At 37.4% G+C, this 15,282-nt stretch overlaps 3 protein-coding genes across 3 annotated transcripts; all 3 read right to left on the reverse strand.

The window, feature by feature from the left end:
• Nucleotides 1-1,417: 1,417 nt before the first annotated feature.
• On the reverse strand, nt 1,418-4,952 carry rdh14a (retinol dehydrogenase 14a). The gene is made up of 2 exons (XM_079472741.1): nt 4,569-4,952; nt 1,418-3,786 (listed from the first exon to the last, which is right to left on the reverse strand). The coding sequence occupies exons 1-2, from the start codon at nt 4,809-4,811 to the stop codon at nt 3,169-3,171; spliced, it is 861 nt and encodes a 286-aa protein (XP_079328867.1). The 5' UTR covers nt 4,812-4,952; the 3' UTR covers nt 1,418-3,168.
• Nucleotides 4,953-5,484: 532 nt separating this feature from the next.
• nt5c1ba (5'-nucleotidase, cytosolic IB a) lies at nt 5,485-8,142 on the reverse strand. Its single transcript, XM_079472740.1, has 6 exons — nt 7,891-8,142; nt 7,587-7,754; nt 7,057-7,186; nt 6,708-6,830; nt 6,428-6,612; nt 5,485-6,306 (listed from the first exon to the last, which is right to left on the reverse strand). The coding sequence occupies exons 1-6, from the start codon at nt 8,011-8,013 to the stop codon at nt 5,941-5,943; spliced, it is 1,095 nt and encodes a 364-aa protein (XP_079328866.1). The 5' UTR covers nt 8,014-8,142; the 3' UTR covers nt 5,485-5,940.
• Nucleotides 8,143-9,374: 1,232 nt separating this feature from the next.
• Nucleotides 9,375-14,521, reverse strand: LOC306904108 (cytosolic 5'-nucleotidase 1A-like). The gene is made up of 7 exons (XM_079473776.1): nt 14,491-14,521; nt 14,310-14,345; nt 13,536-13,625; nt 11,982-12,087; nt 11,691-11,816; nt 9,806-9,987; nt 9,375-9,707 (listed from the first exon to the last, which is right to left on the reverse strand). Exons 1-7 carry the CDS (start codon nt 14,503-14,505, stop codon nt 9,396-9,398), a joined length of 867 nt encoding a protein of 288 aa, XP_079329902.1. The 5' UTR covers nt 14,506-14,521; the 3' UTR covers nt 9,375-9,395.
• Nucleotides 14,522-15,282: the final 761 nt, after the last annotated feature.

Genomic DNA, 15,282 nt, shown 5'->3' on the forward strand with positions numbered 1-15,282 from the left:
AATTATTGTCATTGTTTACTTTCACTCTACTATAGCATGCTGCATGTGCCTTAAAAGGATAGTTTTCCCAAAAAGTAATATTCTTTCATCATCTATTCACTCTCTTGTCATTTCAAACCTGTATGACTTACTTTCTTCTGCAGAACACAAAATAGATTTGAAGAATGTGGTAACCTGGCGTACCCATTGATTATATTGTACAGAACCAATGCAAGTCAATGGGTACCGCCATTGTTTGGCTACCAACATTCTTCACAACATCTTCCTTTGTGTTCTGCACATAGTCACACAGGTTGTGTGTTTAGGACAAAAACAAGCAATAAATCTAGTCTTTTCAACTTTTGTAGTAGATTCATTTATGTGACGGTTTATGTTTTGGATCAACATTTTAGGTGCAGGATACCATTCATATACATTAAAGCATTCAACAAAACTAAAGTATCATAATTCATAATAAATACCTTGCGATCTTCTGACATCCCAATATATCAGCAGGCTAAAGCCAAACAGATCACCTTATTCGGGAGCTGCTTTTAAAATAATGTTGTTGAAACTCAGCTGCCTCCTAAGGGACCATTTGAACCTTACATTGTTCTTATGTTAAGCAACTCTTGGATTTACCAGTCTGGTTAACATGTAGATAAATACACACTCAGGTCCCAGGAATCCGTCCAGAACGCACTGCCAGCGCAATCTGTGATTTGTCTACGAAAGTCTTGAGTTATCAGCTCAAATTTGGCAACATTCTTTTTCATACTTCGGGAAACCTACACATTTCCCATGAAGAGATTTACACCTCAAGAATCATTTCCATGTGTGAATGTGCAGAAAAATGCTGAAATGTTTTCCTTATCATGCTACAGACCAAAAAACTCGTTTTGTTTTGAAGAGTATGTCAAAACACAGAGCTCCACCTCAGGGGAAAGACTTCACCGTAGCCCTGTACACACAAAACCCACGGCCAGGTCACTGCTCCAGAAGACCAAGCAATCAATCAAATTACCTGCTAAAATAAAGAATAATAAATAAATTGAAAAGATGTTTTGGTTTCATGCACACGCAGCTTCTGTGCCAGCAGATCTGTGTTTGTTCTCCTGAAAGTGTTTTATCTGAGGTTTTGAAAGCTCTTGTTAAAGTGATAGTTCACCCCAAAATAAAGATTCTATCATCATTTGACCCCCCCCCCCTTGTCATTTCAAACCTGTATGACTTTTTTCAGCACAAAAAAGACATTTTGAAGAATGTTGTTAACTGGCCCCTATTCACTTGCATTGGTTTTGTGTCTATAGAAGTGAATGGGCACCAGTGTTGTTCGTTTACAAACTTTCTTCAATATATCTTCTGTTCTGTGGAAGGAAGAAAGTCATAAAGGTTTGAAATGTCTGGAGGGTGAGTAAATGATGACAATGTCATTTTTGGCTATCTAGTCTGTTTATTGCGTGAAATAGATCACATTTATAATCATCATTCATTTTATTTATATGTATTGTTCATATCAGATCAGATTAAAATCTATTTTTATTAGAGAAATGCTGTGTGAACAGGTGAGACTGGACAAAACAAAAGCCACATCTTTTTTTTAATGGTTTTTACTTTATTTTTGGACTTTAGAGGTTCTAGTGCCTTCATCATGCTCAGAATCAATCAGTAAAACCTCAAGGCTCTTTTTACTATGAAAAAATAACGTGACCATATCTCCATTCCATCCCCCTTTCACAGAAAACAAACACAAAGGATAATAAACGAGAGGGGAGGTCTGTGTTTGACTTGGATGTGATGTCTAGCAAAAATGGTGGGAAAAGATGCTGGCCGGAGGTTTGTACTCAGAGCCGAGGTGAGGTGATCAAAGCCGCAGAACAGGAGTAATGCTTCACATCATGCCAAACCACTAGATAAGATACAAGGGCTTTACCATGAATTCCAAAACATATACGGCTCTTCTCCGTGAAGTAGGAAAATATAGGATGGAATAGAAAAAACATGATTGTAATCAAAGCTTCACTTGTTTGGCAGCTTGGCACACTGTCGCTGATGTGGCACAGTTTCTAAATGCGTCATTAAAGCCATTAACTTTAGTAATTTCCCCAATTTTCTTTATTTCAAATACAAACAGTCTCCAGCTTGTACGGCCAAGCGCTCCGAGACCTCCCAATTCCCGTGGAGTTATCAGATGAATGCTGCGATATCTCGGGGGCTTTTTGGCCGATCAGAACATTCTCTAAATGATCTAGAAAAAGTCCTAATGGCAAACACAGGTGGGGAAAGCATTAGGACCCCGTCAGGAGTGCTACCATTCTCACAAAGACAGCTAAGGCAAAACATTCAAGGCGATCATGAGCGACACGTGTGAGGGAAGTGTGTGCTTTCTTTGTATGTGGGTCTACGTGAAGGCAAGTAGTTGAATTGTACTCTAACAACTCCTAGAACGGTTAATTAGACAGTAAGTGAACTGAAAGCAGAGCGGGTTATTGCTCTAATTCCAAAATTGTTTTGCTAATGAGCCCCTAAGTAACAACCATCAGACTATTTTTCAATTATATAACCGTGGCTGAGCTGGAGTTAAAATCTGAACTATGTATTTATAGGGCCAAGAAGGCTCCTAAAAGCATTTCTGTTTTCAAAGAGAAACAAACAAATCTAAAGGTACAGAGCAGATTACCGCGATTACAAGAATTAACAATGTTTAACAGGAAAGCAGATGGAGCTCAAAACAACTGTCGAAAAAGACAGAAAGGTTAATTATGTAATTTTTTTATTTTGTCATGGGTAAAATGAATGGGGTTAACTGTGCACACAAAAACAACTAATTTGGGTTATAAGCTTTTTGTGTGTAAAGTTAAAGAAAAACAAAACTCTTATTTGTAAAGAATACTGCAACTTTGCTGCAGTGTTTTAAGTCATCATCTTAAATAACAAATTCAAATCACACTGTACTAATATTATTTAAAGTATATAATTATGGCAACAAAAAGGTTAAGATAAGTACATTTGCTTGTGTTGAAGGCACCATTCTTCCCAAAACACTTGAATGCAAATGCAAAGAAAGGTTATTTCTACTTTATATTCTGAGAGGACTATCAACACTGTGAAATAGTTGTAGTTCTTTAAGAAGGAGAGGAGCAGCGTGCATTAGTAAGTGACTGACGTTAGACTAATGCTTTAATTCTTTCAGTCTGTGAGACCCACCATCACTTCACTAATGTCCCACAGTTTCTTGGCCACCTCCTCATCTGTGGCCTTCTCCAACAGTTGCTCTTCCTGGCAGTTAGCAAAGCACTTCCCTTGAACACCCTCCACATCTGGTGAGCAGGCCAGGTAGATAGAAGTCTCGGCTCCCTGCTCTGGGGACTTGAAGAAAGCCCAGGAAAGCAGATTAAACAGAGGCTTCACCAGCATAGGGATGTAGACATGCCTGCCAAGGTTAGTTCTCACAATCCCAGGGGTCAGAGCGTTTACAGTCACTCCTGTCTTTTCTAGTTTGTGGGAGAGCTCCAGCGTAAAGAGGAGATTGGCTAGCTTACTCCGTGAATAAGCGAAAGCTTTGTCGTAGCTCTGCTCACTGTTCAGGTCATCAAAGTTAATATCGCTATATTTGTAGAGCTTGGAGGACACCACTATGATGCGGCTTGGGGCGGAGCGTTTGAGGAGGTCCAACAGTAGGTTAGTGAGCAAGAAGTGGCCTAGATGATTGACAGCAAACTGCATCTCATAACCATCTTCTGTTTTCGTGTAAGGGCATTGGTAGATTCCAGCATTGTTGATCAGGACATCAATTCTTTGCTCTTCCTGTTTGAGAAACAACAGAAGTGGCAAATAAAGATTTTTTCATGTGGACTGTGCAGCAATGATAAAGTAGCTCTAAGCATCTCTGAAACTTTTTACACTGTTAATTTAATTATTGCAAATATATTGAGCAATTGTAAATTTATAAGCAACATTGGTAATCCGAGGAAGAACTACCAATGAAAATTAGCCATGGTTTTAGTAGGGTAACTATGACTGTTTAATTTTTAGTAAAATCATGGTAACCACGAATTCACTCTTATTTAACGTGAAATTTGTGGTAAAACTATGGTAATGCAGATGGCAATTAATTAATAGTTTCTTATTTTACTATTAATAAAACCATGCTTATTTGTAACAACATCAGTGTTTGTAGCATCAGTGGATGGCTGTATTTCGTTTTTGTAACAAACAGACTGTAATTGCATTTTGACAATGATAACGTGGTGGCACTAAGAAAGCCGACTTAGTTGGGAATCGAATATATCCAGTCTCCTGGTATGTACATTTAAAGCTAGTAACACAAAGCCTCGTTTCCCCGCACAGTAGTGCAGTTATTTCCATCCCCTTTCTGCACCTATCACGTGCATTTAATGAAGTTCGCGAGAGCGCGCATTCAGGTAAAGTTGGACCGAGTGGCTGTATCGCAGCATTCCTTAATGTTTATATGGCCTCTAGTTGTAAACAATGACCTCGTACTATAATATGTGCAGCCTATTACATTGGTTTGGTTGTCTTATATGGTAAATTGAGCACTGGTTGCAGCCCCAAACACAGTAATGTACCTTGAGAATCTCTTCGCAAAAGCTACGAACAGATTTAAGCGATGCCAGGTCCAAGAGTTTGATCACAAGCTCTCCGCGATCGGGCCCGGCCTCCTGCTGGATCTCCTGGGCTGCTTTCTCTGCCCGATCTCGGTCTCTACATGCCATGATCACCCGGCCCTGACGCCGCAGCAGTTCCGTGACCGTGGCTTTGCCAATGCCACAGTTTGCCCCTGTGACGATAATAGTTTTGCCAAGCAACATGTCGACGCTTTTGTCAAACCGTATGTGAAAGGGAATGCTTCACTGCCGATTCTTCCGAGTCCATCTACAACGTGTTCGCACACAGGTTTGGAGTGGTAAACATTCGTCAACGTTGAAGTGATTCAAAACTACATTACCCACAGGCGCATTTCGGCAAGTTAAACGCATGCGCACTGAGCCTTGTGGTCGCAAACGTTTCTGTTGTCTTTTTCTGTGTATAATATTTTATTGTGTGTATTGCATTGATACATCGACATCTTCATTAAAGATCTGTTGTCTCAAATCTAATAATGACTCAAATGTGGAAACGAAAGATGCATAGTATATCACGAGGCAAGGTTTAGAATCAAGAATACATCTAGTGTTTATTGCAAGACATTTGAAAGTTGTCCAGACAAAACAAATGTGAAAATACTGAAGCAATATTTCAAACCATATGTTAAATGAACAGTTTTCGTCTAAAATGACTTTGCTGAAATAGCATGTGTTCCTCCTTTTACATAGGGGTCATGTTGCAAGGTTTGTAGGAAAGTGTCTTGTAGGCCACACAAGGGCCACAGATTCAGCAGTGCACATGCAACAAACAAAAAGTGCATTGAATGTGAAAGTCTTAAAACTATACAATAAAATTATATATATAATATATATATATATATATAACTATATGATAAAACCGTATATACACACAAACAGTTTTCCCCTGAGTTAATTAATAGATTTAAATAAATATTGTACAGCAAACTTGATCAAACAGGTTAAAAATATCTTATTGCACATTTTCTTAAAAACAAAGGCTAGTTTAATAAACTCAAAATTCTGACAGATTAATTCTATGTGTAATCTGGGTAATTCACTTGGAATGTGAATTATGTGCATATTATGGGTTTCTGATACTTAATGATAATGTTTATGATTAAAAGCAAGACAGAAAGACACATTTAACTGTCTGTAAAGGTTAAAAATACTCTTAAAATGTAAAAATAAAATATACCTTTTAGGATCTCAAATTAATAGAAGTAAACATTTATAGGTATATTTGAGATCTTTTAGAGATGAGATAAACAGTTGAAACTGAAGGGTTAGGTATGTACTGTAAAAAGATGTAAACTTTTGCCATCAAATCTTTTCCTTATTTTTCCACGTCACTTGTATCTATGCGTTTTCCTTTATGGTATTTTTGTCCAATCCCATAAGGCACATGGGCAGCGATGGTCCCAAGCTCCTGGGCTCCCTCAATATGAAACATCTGATCGTCAAAGAAGATGTGTGGCCTGATCTTTAGAAGGAGAGGTCCCTTAGGAGCTCCAGCCAGAAAGAGGGCCTCGTCTACCTCTAAGCCCCAGCTCCGTAACGTCTTCAGAACACGGACTCCAGCACTGGCAGCGCTTCGAGCTGTGACCAGGTAAGTGCGAACCGGGCAGTTAATACGCAGATTTTTCACATAAAACTTGCGCTGAAGTTTACCCAGGGCCTCCAGGAAGCATTTCAGTGGACCCTAGGGGACAATTACATAAATGCTTATAAGGTAACACCAGCAAGTATTGAGTCTATTTCATATACTCTGAATAATAAGTTAACAGAAGTGTCTGTTTTTTATATTTTCACCCTTAGTCTACCTGAGCGAGAGGCTTGTTCTCAAACTCTTTCTCATGCTCAAAAAAGGTGTCCAATCCATGTTCCTTCACGATAATCTCAGACTCGTCTGAAAACAGAACAGCATCTCCATCGAAGGCTACACGTAATTGTGTGTCACTGAGCTCGTTCTCATTGTCACAGGTGAACATTGTAGCCGCTGCTATTCCTGTGAAAATGTAAGGAGAATATAGCTTCACATTTACAGAATGTACAGAGTCTGGCATGCAAATGTTAAATGTATAGCATGCGAATGAAAAATACCTTCTTCGATGGCTTGTTGCACCTTTTTTGAATCTTTAGACAGGTAGAGATTGGTCATGTAGGCCTTTAGGTAACCAATTGGACTCTCCCCACCCGTCATGCAAAATCTCTCAATAGTTAAATCTATGGAGAGAGTAAAAAAATGTTCATATAATAAACAGGTATTTATGAAATATTTTAAAATAAGAAACTGTTTTGATGATGATTGTGTTTCTGTTAAGCCAGAGTATAAATGATGTTATAGGTTAAATTATAGTGAATGATATCAGTCTCAACTGGATAGAGATTATAGCTCTGAGTCACCGTGAAAAGAATTCCATATTGTATGGACAATGTTGTCTGTCAATACCGTAGTAATTGATGCTGTTGATGAGGCGAACTCCGACCTGGGCGTGGTTATTTGTCATCAGCACAATATCAAACAACTCCTCGCTGTCTGGGTACAGTTCCCGCAAGCGAGCGTTTACATTCATCAGTGCCTGATAATGAGAAACAAACAAGTTCCTCACGGAAGATAAATTACAATGGACTGTGTTGAGACCTGCCCTACAGTGGAATGACTTCCCGGTAAAAAGTCCATGTATGAAAACTAGTGGTGGCACACAGTTAGTTGCCATCACAACGTTTAACAGATATGCAGTCACTCTTGCATATGTAGATGCATATATATTGCCAAGCAATGCTTTGACCTTGAAACTATGTTATGCCACATTAGGCACATATTTGAGTATTTAGCAGGGATTGAAAACGGAGCTGTACTGTATAGTATCGAGTTACAGAATAGCATCAGGTTCCTAACAGGCTGTGACGGTGGTTGTGGGTTACATCAGGCAGTTTTGTGGACGTTTCAAGTCGTTGTATAAAAGCTTAACCTGTTACCTTTACGAAAGGGAAAGCGGCCCCCGGTGTGAACGGCTGATCCTCGAGCTCCTGCTGATGCATAACGTACCTCTCCAGCCCCTCATCTTCAAACACCTTCCTCTCCTTCGCCATGTTAAACAGCGTACGAGAGGACACCGCAATCGTTACAGCGGTACTGGGTTTGGGCTGTGGATCAAAAGGCAAATATAAACCACACTAGTAATAGATAAACAAGGCGATTCGTGCTTTTATTTACTGGGGGCGCTGTGTCATTCGCACACGGAAGACCGCACAGTACAGTATCCGGAAAAACATCGCTTACCGGACGGGGCTTCTTGGTTGTTTTTAAATCGTCATATAACGCTTTGACAGCTGCCCAGTCTTTTTCATCGCCGTTGTCGGAGTTTGGCTGTCCTCCTGTTTGATCGCGTTCATGTCTGCTCATATTTGTATTACGGTTAAGCGCTGAACGACAGTTTCTTTGCGTCCCTGCGCGAGTTGAACTGACAGCATCAGCACGAAACACCGACGTCACCGCGTCCGCTCCTTGAAATGGTTTGATTCACGTATAGATTCCAATTTCATCTGAAAGATCGTTTATATGCACATGCATGTAAACCAAGAAATATTGAAATAAGCTGTTGCTTAGATTTATGATTACGAATATAATACAGATGTGCTCAAAATGATTTATATCCGGCCTGGGGAATGATCAAAAAAAATATTTTTTTTCTCGAATACACGTTGCTCAAAATTAATCGTACCCTTTCATATAATACCTTTTGCAACTTTGACAGCTATGATTCCAGATGATTTAGCGGAACACCTGAAAAACACACACCTCTTCAGTTTAGGGTTAAGGTCAGGGTACTGGGATGCTTCTGACACTTCTGGAACTTCAAATGGGATAGGTACTTTGGTCAGATTAAACTATAAAATTAGCTTTTTAAATATGTTTGGCACACACAGAGATAAAAAGTGCCCCATGTGTAAGATTAAGTATAGGATACTGCTTTATCTTTGATATTTTGGTCCTAATTTTCTGCAATAGCCTATATGTTGTTTAAATAAAATGCATCATAGATTCTAGCGAATAGCAACGGATAAAATTAAAATCAGCACCTGACTAAAGTCATATAATGTGGCCTAGGTTGGATCTTCCATAGGAACCACCCACATTTTATGTGCTTCCGATGCTCAGGAGGAAATCGGAGGGTCGGAAAAGATTCTGTATAAAGCAATTGTCTCGATTTCCTGTCAAGTGCTCTCCAAACTCATCAGGCTTTATATGTGAAGACTCAGAGCTGTTATCTTGTTAAAAATAATATTTAACTAATTATGAGCAGTGTGAATTCATCCAATTCTTATTCTCTAATAATGTAAGGTTATAGTTTTTTGTACAATTTCTAAATAAAACATCAGAGGATTACCGATGTAGATGAATTTTCACAGCCTTGATCTTATTTGCCTTAAGGGTATTTTGAGAACAATAATCATCATTTTATTATCATCATAATTAATATCTTAATATTGGTCATCCAATATCTGTGGGTTTTGCAAATATTAAACCAAAGTATCAAAAAGAACTTGTCAACACAACATTAATTATTTAACATTATTTTAGTTTTTTTGTTCTATTTCCAGAAATGTTGCAGTTTTGGAGGTTTGAGCCTGACAGCAACGATATATTTATATTTATATATATATATAGTTTGCCTTAATATCTTGCACTCATAACACATTATAAGCCACAACAACTGAAATGATCACCAAATTATCTTCCCTCATAGAAATCACACCAGCAGAACAGGTCATCATGCTTTTTTCTTAATTATTGCATACCCCAAAAGGTACATGAGCACCAACAACACCACATTCAACATTCAACGCATTATCAACATGTGATTGTTGGTCATCAAAGAAGATGTGCGGTTCAATAGCTTTAAGTATTGGCCCTTTTGGAGTACCGCAGAGAAAGAATGCCTCATCTATGCCCAGTCCATGCTCCCGTAGAGTCTTGATGGCCCTTATTCCAGAACTGCCTGTGCCGCGAGATGTTACGATGTAGGTACGGACTGGACACTTTGAAAATCTCTTTTGAATGAAGAATAATGCTTTTGCAAACTCTGCCAGAGGGCCCTGCAAAATAATTCCACACATAAACATACAATTTTAGATAATTAAGAGAATATTTACTACTTAAAATACTAATACAATATTTAGACTAACAGTTTTACCTCATTCAGAACTGTGCCTTCTAAATCCACCTCGTTTTGTATGAAAGCCTCTAGACCTCTCTCTTTGAAGACTCTCTCTGATTCATCTGAAAACAGGACTCCATCGCCATCAAAGGCCACACGTAACTTGTCACCACTGAGCTCAGTGTAATTGGTCTGGGACATGACGGCTGCACCATGTCCTGAAAAAAAGGGCAATATTTTTTATTATGCTGGTGGACTTTATAGACGCATTCTCAGTGCAGTAATGGATTGATGTAATCCTGGGTGTAGCTCCCATTTTGCAATTCTCTTTGGTTCGGGTTATGAGAAATAGAAGCAGTATATGGTGTTATTGCAATCTTGGAACCTAAAGTCTGAATCCACATATCATGTGACCCAGAAATTGTGGTTGTTGCCATTTTGCTCTTGAATTAGAATTGCGGTTAGTCCAGTTATTTGGTGCTTTTATGGCTTTTGGTTTTAGTCCAATGTAGTTAGTGTTATTACCTAAAATGTTCCATTATTGTATTTTATAAAAGTAGTAATGCTGTTTAAATAATTTATTAATAATCTGTCAATATTTCCAGAAAGAGTTAGAATATGATTTTATCTTGTACTGCCGGTGCCAATGTGTCCACGCCAAAAGGCCACCACATCCTGAGGAACACAGCGCTTCATCCAATACAATGCAATACAATCTCAGACAGCATACAACAATGAGCAATGATTGCAAACTCACACCTTCACATCACCCTCACCTCTTTCTTTCCAATTCAACTCAGAACATTTCAAAGCTCATGAATTGGATATGACAAACACCTTATCTTATAAAAAAAATATAGTCATATGCATGTTTGGTATCATTTAAAATGTCTGTGATTGGTACAATGGTCTCATTTCCAAAGCAGTAGACATACCTGTAGGTTTGAGGGTTTAAAGATATTCCACTCACTGTTGAGGGTGTGACAAATGGCCATTTGTGGCCTGATCAGATCCAGAACAGAGGCCTTTACAATGTAAATTTTTGTTGTGTGTAGGAAGGGTATTTGGTCTTGGTATTTAAGGAAAGCTGGCAAAATGTTCAGGGGGATTCTTGGGATGAACCCCTTGGTGCTGTGTGTGCCTTCGCATATTTTCTACTGTTATATCCTTTGTTAATGTAAATTTACGTTCTACCGACTAAATTCCTTTATGAGGTGGAGCATTGGGGCACCCCAGCTGAGATTTTAAAGATCCGGCTAACTGCTTGGCACTAGTTTAAGTCTACTTCTACCGTAGGAGCTAATAATGGGAATTTCCGTTTAGAACAACACAAATGTTCTAAATTCTAAATAGAGTAGCCTCGAACCTCTGGTTATTATTATATTATTGTATCGAAGTGTACATAGGAAACTATGGCATGATTATATAAAACTACAATAAGAGAAAGATTGGTCTATTTATCTCTATGAAGTGGTCATACGAAATATTGATTACTTTAATTAAGTTTTCATAGTCTAAGGGGACTAGAAAAAATAATGTTTCAGCAATGAGCTGTATACAGATGGCCATCTAAGCATTACTAGTCATAGAAACTCTGGCAGTGACCAAGACTGACGAGTTTTTGACCGTGAGATCATATAACAGGCGGCGTGAGACTGTAAGCGAGAATCGGATGAGAATCGGATGAACGAGTGTAATTAAGAATATGGCAGAAGAATTTAACATTGACCCAATTTGCATGATTTTTATAATATAAAATCATTCAACAAGATTACACTACAGTAAAATAATGTTAACAATAACATCCCAGAGTGCCAGAACGACAGAACGCGCATGCTTTTGCCATGCCACTTGGACTCTGCATTGAGTGGGTGGTTATTCTTTCTTCTTTCTCATTTTTCAACACCTTACAATCTCTCACCTGCATTGATGGCCTCTCTTACACTATGTGAGTCCGTCGACAGGTAGAGAACAGGCTTGAGGTCCTTAAGATAATCAAGAAGTGTTTTCTCAGCAGTAATCCTACAGATCTGGTTAATTTTCAGACCTGCGCAAACACCATTACAACAGTATAAGAGTATTGGAAATGTATTGATATCAATGATGATATAATTTTTCAGAATTTGTGTGTTATAATACATAGAAAAAAGGTAGTCAAGTATTTCTGGATGCCTTTAATAGGAAAAATCATCTAGACTTTTCTAGTCCTTACCATGATCAATTTCCTGATCGCTTGTAGTTATCAACACAATTTTAAACCACACTTCCATGTCTTGATCCATATGTCCATATGTATATTGATTCACCATATTTATAGCCTACAATGACCACAACATTGTTAGTAACACTATACACTACAAACAAATCTTTTACTCTTTTACCACACACAAATAATGCTGGTCCAGAGGCACTTCCTGTCTTGATATTTATATCTAATAAAAATTTTTATATGATTGTTTAGTTGATTTAAAGGGATACTCCACCCAAAAATCTGATTTCTGTAATTATTTACCTTCAAGTTGTTCCAAATCTGTACAAATGTATTTGTTCTGATGAACACAGAGAAAGATATTTGGAAGAATGCTTACAATCAAACCCATTTAAAATGTACTTAATCATTTCTATTTTTTCTGTTGAACACTAAAGAAGACATATGGATGAATGTAGGACAGCAAATAGTTCTGGGGCACGTTTGACTACCATTGTATTTGTTCCTACTTTGGTACTCAATGGGGGCAAAATCTGTCTGGTTACAAGCTAGTTCCAAATTATTTCTCTCTGTTCATCCGAACAAAAAAATGTATACTGATTTGGAACAACTCGAAGGTGAGTAAATGATAAAATAATTTGTATTATTAGGTGGAGTATCCCTTTAATTCTGGTTGACTTTTTAACATTTGTGTTGTTTAAAAAACCTGAACTGAGAAGCTTCTGGACCTGTGCTGTTTTGCAAAATGGTCTATAGAAAAAGCAGTCTCAGTGAAAATGCAAATATTACATGCAAATATTACATGCAAATATTATGCAAATATTACATTATCACATGCAAATATTAATTCATATATACAGGTGCTGGTCATTTAATTGGAATATCATCAAAAAGTTGATTTATTTCACTGATTCCCTTCAAAAAGTGAAACTTGTATATTATCATCAAATCATCAAAATGAAAAGAAATAAACATTTAAAATATATCAGTCTGTGTGTAATGAATGAATATAATATAACATTTTCACTTTTTGAATGGAATTAGTGAAATAAATAAACTTTTTGATGATATTATAATTATATGACCAGCACCTGTATATAGAGACTCCACTCTTGTCTTGGATAGCACCTTTGTCTTGGATGTTATTATATTACCCGCTAATTTGTAAGATCGCTATTTAGTCTTTGGAATTTACCCTCATGTCTTGGTTACTCTTCGTGTTTTGGATTTAACCCCTGCCTTGGACTCTGCCTTTAAGATATTTTGCCCCGCTTGAGGAAACCGTCTACCCTGTCTGTGTTATGGGATCTCCTTATTATAGCTTAGGACTATCCGGGAGTTTTTTGGCCGAGTGCTCGAGCCCATAAATGGACTTTATTGTGGGGATCCCCTTTTGTCTGTTCTTGTATTGACTGCGTACTTATCTGAATGCTCTCATTGGTGTCAAGCTCCTAGTCTTGTCTGTATAAAAGCAACCCTTGACTCCTGCATCTGACTCCGACCCCTGACATAACACCTTACTTAAATAAAAGCACATTATAATTAAAATTCTATTACCTTGATAAATGGAAAGGCGACTCCTTCAATATCTCCTCTCTCCTGTCTAAATAATGCACATGATGTCACAGCAATGGTGAATGGTGTCATCTAAAGAGTAAAGATGGTTAATGAAGTGCTAGAACTTAATTGACCGATAAATCCAAATGTATTTTATAGGTAAAACGATAACAACAATGTTAGACATGTGCTTTTTCAGCTATTTTAAGAGAGCTTTAATGTTTTTTGCCTTCTGTTTGTGACTTTATAGTTTAAAAATAACAACAAAATCTTGTTTGAAAAAAATCACACACAACTTATAGAAAAAAAACATCACATAGGCTGATGTAAACGAGTTCATAGAGAATAAAAATATGGGATTAACTCCATTTGGACAAAAAAGTCAGATAGAACCTTATAATTACAAAGGGATGATGTTCCGATGTTCGGTAATGCTGCACATCACGGTAGTGAGAGATGTATTTATTGATTATAGTTAATTAAACAAACTAACAGAAACACCTGACATATTATCGGTAAGCTTAGCTTTCCTATTATCCTGTAAGCTTTACTTTTCAATGAAAAAGTAATTCAACTTTTTATTGAGACTATAACAATAAAACTGAGGTCTTTTCAACCTGTGTTGAGTACAATTTAACACTGAAATAATACAGTCTGTAATTATTGTATTTGACTCAAAAGAATTGGCTTTTTATATGTAAGAGTTTTTATTAAATCATAACTTTCTTTATAAGCCTTGATTTATAAAAAATGAGTACTGACGTAAATTCTTACTTTTGATTCAGATAACTTCAGTTGTTGTCTTGATGTCTATATTGACAACAAAGCATTGGTCAAAAATACTCCATGGTCAGGTTATTATAAATAGTTGTTACATCAGCAAAATTGGAGCAGTTTAAGTTACTTTCCGATGATTCTTGATACAAATTTAAGTGACTGATATTAGAAAGCTTACCTCAGACGTGTTCATTGAAGTCTTGGTGTTCAATGGCAGCAAACAATGTTTCACATTTGGTTTTGAATTTTTTTTTTATTATACTTTTGCCAGAAGGTTCTCTTGGATACACAGTGTCCCTGACGTCATGAACAAACAATTTAAATCTCCATTGTACACTGTGTCCCTGGCATCATGAACAAAGAACTAATATTTTTTTACCCTAGACAGAATTACTAAATATTGTATAATGTCACTGTCCATGAGTCAAGTGTTTGGATCTGAGTGTAATCTAATTTCCTGATTTATGCATATATACAGTATATACTGAACCCACCTCTAATAAACTCTGACTTTGAGGGAACTGAACTTCTGTGTCTGTGTCAGTCTTGGTTCCCGGATCCGGATTTTCTGAGTGTTCCATCGACTAGACTTGTCAACTTTCTACATATACAAAGTAATTATCTTACAGTAACCAACCAGAAAATTTGATGCAACACATATTTCTTTAGCACCTTTTGCAAGTTTAGGTGAGTATTTGTGGATACTAGTATGCATGCAGTGTTAATAAACCAGAAGTGCAAGTTAGTCTGGTTACTATCGGGATATCATCACAACATTACCCCATCGTTGTTTTTTGATTGTGTCTTTATGTGTACACACACCACACCTACTGTCTTTGTGTAATTTAAGCTTTACTCTGATAAAAAATAGAGAATGCTCTGAATCAGATCGATGATGTAATTACCCATAATCCTAAGGGGCATCTCTCACTTTACACGCACTAGCACACAGAGGCACACCTGGGGTTCT

The sequence above is a fragment of the Barbatula barbatula genome (genome assembly GCF_947034865.1).
Source record: "Barbatula barbatula genome assembly, chromosome: 14".
Classification (NCBI taxonomy): Eukaryota; Metazoa; Chordata; class Actinopteri; order Cypriniformes; family Nemacheilidae; genus Barbatula; species Barbatula barbatula.